The sequence below is a fragment of the Pinus tabuliformis genome, chromosome 8 (assembly GCF_031772625.1).
Source record: "Pinus tabuliformis cultivar Carrire ecotype Pingquan chromosome 8, CPIR1, whole genome shotgun sequence".
Taxonomy (NCBI): domain Eukaryota; kingdom Viridiplantae; phylum Streptophyta; class Pinopsida; order Pinales; family Pinaceae; genus Pinus; species Pinus tabuliformis.
In genome coordinates, this window is record NC_142294.1 from 589,498,439 (window position 1) to 589,502,015 (window position 3,577).

At 36.3% G+C, this 3,577-nt stretch overlaps 1 protein-coding gene across 1 annotated transcript; it reads right to left on the minus strand.

Annotated features, from left to right (window-relative positions):
- Positions 1–876: 876 nt before the first annotated feature.
- LOC149236833 (uncharacterized) lies at positions 877–1,845 on the minus strand. Its single transcript, XM_089461631.1, has one exon. It carries the CDS (start codon positions 1,777–1,779, stop codon positions 1,099–1,101), a length of 681 nt encoding a protein of 226 aa, XP_089317757.1. The 5' UTR covers positions 1,780–1,845; the 3' UTR covers positions 877–1,098.
- Between the last annotated feature and the right edge of the window lie 1,732 nt (positions 1,846–3,577).

Genomic DNA, 3,577 nt, shown 5'->3' on the forward strand with positions numbered 1-3,577 from the left:
TTTTAGGTTCGCATAATGCATTGGATAGCAAAAACATGGGAGAGGTTGATCCAAATCGCAGGATGGTGGATTAGATATGAATTTGATTATGTTAATATTTGGTGCAAGGTAAATCTAGTGATGATAGAGCGAGGACGTTATGGGAGCATAAGAGTAGGAAAGGTGAGATGTGAAGAGATTGATATTAAAGAGGATAAAATTAAATTATTTTTGTTTTACTATCTTACAATTGTGAGAAGTTTTGGACAAGGGTCTAGTTGGTTCATAAGAAAAAACCATTGTCTAGAATTCTTATCTATTGGAAACAAGATTGCAGATTATCCTTCAACAACCCTTGAGGGGTAGACCGAACTAGGTGTTATGAGACTCGTTAGCTTATAAGAGTTTTGTTGGATAGCCGAAAGGTGACAATATGTGTAGCTATGGACCCATGAAAGAATGAATGTGGAGTTGGTTTAACAATTGAGGCCAATGGATAACGAAAACAGAATAATAGATATAGGCTAAAACATTTCATTTTTCTATAATATTATATTATTTGGGTCTCAAGCACAAATTTCAATATAAAATTACTTCCATCATTAAAATAAAACAAAAAGAAAGAGTTCTTGTGAAATTATCACAGAGGTGTTCCACACTACCCATATCCATTATTTAAATAATTTAATATGCTAAGAAAAAATCGACTTTTAGGTCTTCCCAGAAAAAAGCTTTTTATTATAATTTTCTTCTATGTGCATAGAAAAATTTTAAAATTAGAGTTAACCTGATCTGTGATGAGAGTTAAGAGCTACGCCGTTTCAATACACCATTTACATTATATTTTTATTACAAAGATAATAAAAATAATCCTGGATAGTTGGCTAATTAGATTGACTAACCGCTAAGGTTGTATATCTATGCAAGGAATATAATATTTTGTATAGGGAACGAAAACCGAGGAGGTATGGTTTGGCACAGGATTCATCCAACCAGAAGTACTCCTTGTAAGTGTAAGGAGAAACGGTGCTTACATATTTTCAGTACGTGAAAAAGAAGCAATCAGGTTTATGAATTTACGTTTGCTATTGACTTGAATGTGTAATGTCTCGATTTCCCTTATTTTTCTTGTAATGTATGGAGGCCAATTACAGTGGCCCTGCACAAAGGGCACGAAGAGTTATTGACAGTACATGGAAGAAGCCACCGATCAATGCAAAAAATGTGAAAATAATGTCTACAGTTCGGAAGAATGCGGACTTCATCGTCCTCCCCAATACACCCCAAACAGATGGAACATGGAGATGAATAATCTGATTTTTTTAAACACCTATACTTGGCTATGGGCAGAGATCTGATTGTCTTGGAGCGGCGGGACAGAGTACTACTCACGGTATTTGGATAAGGTCTGGAGCGGTTGCTATTGACATTGAAATTAATATGAATCCTGCCCACTAGTATGAAGAATCCCACAAGCAGGGCAAGAAATCCGTGGAGAAGTTGCAGTGCAGGAAGGACATGCTCATTCAATCTCTCGATCGCATGCAGGATGGCATGCAAAACATGCGTCTCCGCCGCCAAATCTAATATAGCCGTCAAACAGAATATGATAAATCCCACAGCGATGCAAATCTGATAGATTACAATCGACGCCAACACTGGGTTTAGTTTGGAAAACGCGCTAGCTCGATTCACTATATACCCTGCTGATCGTTCAAGCATGCTTTTCACAGAATCCAAGTAACTCGGGAATAGAACCTGGATCATTCGCAATAAGCTCGGAGGCTCTGCCAGTGCCATGTATGATTATGAACTGTACTGTAACTGTGTCTTCAATTATAATAGCGAATGATCGGAGTAAGAGAGAGCTCAACCTATTTCAGAAGAATCTGTGGGAAATGCAACGAAAACCGCAAGTGTATATAGAAGACGCAGTTCAATTTTCTGGCTGGTTCTAGTACTGCGGAGGCCTCGAGTCAACAGAATGTCATGGATGACGAGATAAATGACGATTTTTCTTTGAAAAATGTGTGTTTCTAGAAAAACGTGCTCTGGACTGTGGAATGTAGAACATAAGCTGACCTGCAATGTCCGAACTGTGTGCGGCCATTGCCACTTGGACTCTGTTAGTAAGTTAATATGCCAATAGTTTGTTCATGCATTCAAGCCTTCGTTTTCAAATGATTCTTAACAAGGAACTTTGACGATGAAATTTTCTTTTATGGATTTTAATTTAATTTAATATATATATATACAAGTTTTATTAAAAAAAAATAAGTTTATTAATCTTTATTATATTTATTAAAATTGTTTTTCTTTATGTATTCCTTATTACTTTAAGGTCTTGACTACGATTTGTGTTATTATTCTACGTTGGAATATAGGTCACTTAGACCCTCTGCCATAGGCGTCTGCTTTTTTTTCTGTAGGTTACTTAAGAGACCTCCATCCTCTTTTCTACGGAATCAACACAGAAATAAAAGCTTTATATGAAGAAGAGGTCAATAACAATCCACACTAAAAGAACTGGATCTATATGTTCCTGAATAAGCAGCGACGTAAGAGTTTAAACTGTGGCATTTAAAGCATTGGGAAACCCATGAGGGGATCATTAACGTTTTTTCAGCCAAATGAAGGCATTGCATATATGCCATAAAGAGGTAGAAGAATTGTGGGAATAGTGGGAGAATCAAAAGGCGAAGAAAGGAGGGAACTAAGAAGACCTGCAGAAAATAGAGTATTAGTCAACCTCCGTAGAAAATATGAATAACATCGCTAGGATGGGTTGAAAGGATTTATTAAATCATCCGTACTTGGTTATCATCTCTTTGAAAGAAGCTACCCCAGGGTTTGATCAACCCTTGAGCAAAGCCACAAAGAAGTGCACTAGATTATGGGAGTTGATAAGATAATTCATTGTTGCATTTGATGTGGCCTCCCTAGTCAAGGTAGATCAAATATAAGAACATGAGGTGTTTTAGGAATCTAGTAAGAGATTAAGGAGAAGATAGATGAAATTCAATTGTTGAAGTGTATGGACTAAATGCCCCTGTATGATCTCGTCACTTCTCTTAAGAAGAATTCATATGTCCGACCTTTTTACAGAAAGTTATAAAGTGTGAGGTAGAGTTAATTGCTTGGGATGTGGAACAGTGTGAATTTGAAATTTATCTGATGTTCCCACTTAGTTCCAAACAAATCAAGTAGATCCATCACCCATGGGAGTCCCATGTAACCTACGAAGAAGGTACACATTATCCTCCCCCTCTAACTACCTAAAATGTCTATTCAGTTACTCATCAAAGCCAAAAGTTGATTCAATTTAATAAGTGGAATTCTCCTCCACTTCATCAAATGAATAATGCTTGCAATTGTGTAAATGAGGATAGAAGCCCTAATAGATGCGTTTGGGAAATTTTTTGACTTAGACACATTTAGAAATTGTGCATGATTTATTTTCAAGAAATCCTTGACAATGAGAAACCATTTTTTTACCATAGTTCTAAAGGTGAGAAACATATGCTTTACATCATTATGTGTATATTGCTTTCTTCCACCAAGTAAAATAGATCTGGTTTAATTGTAGTTGTTATACCAA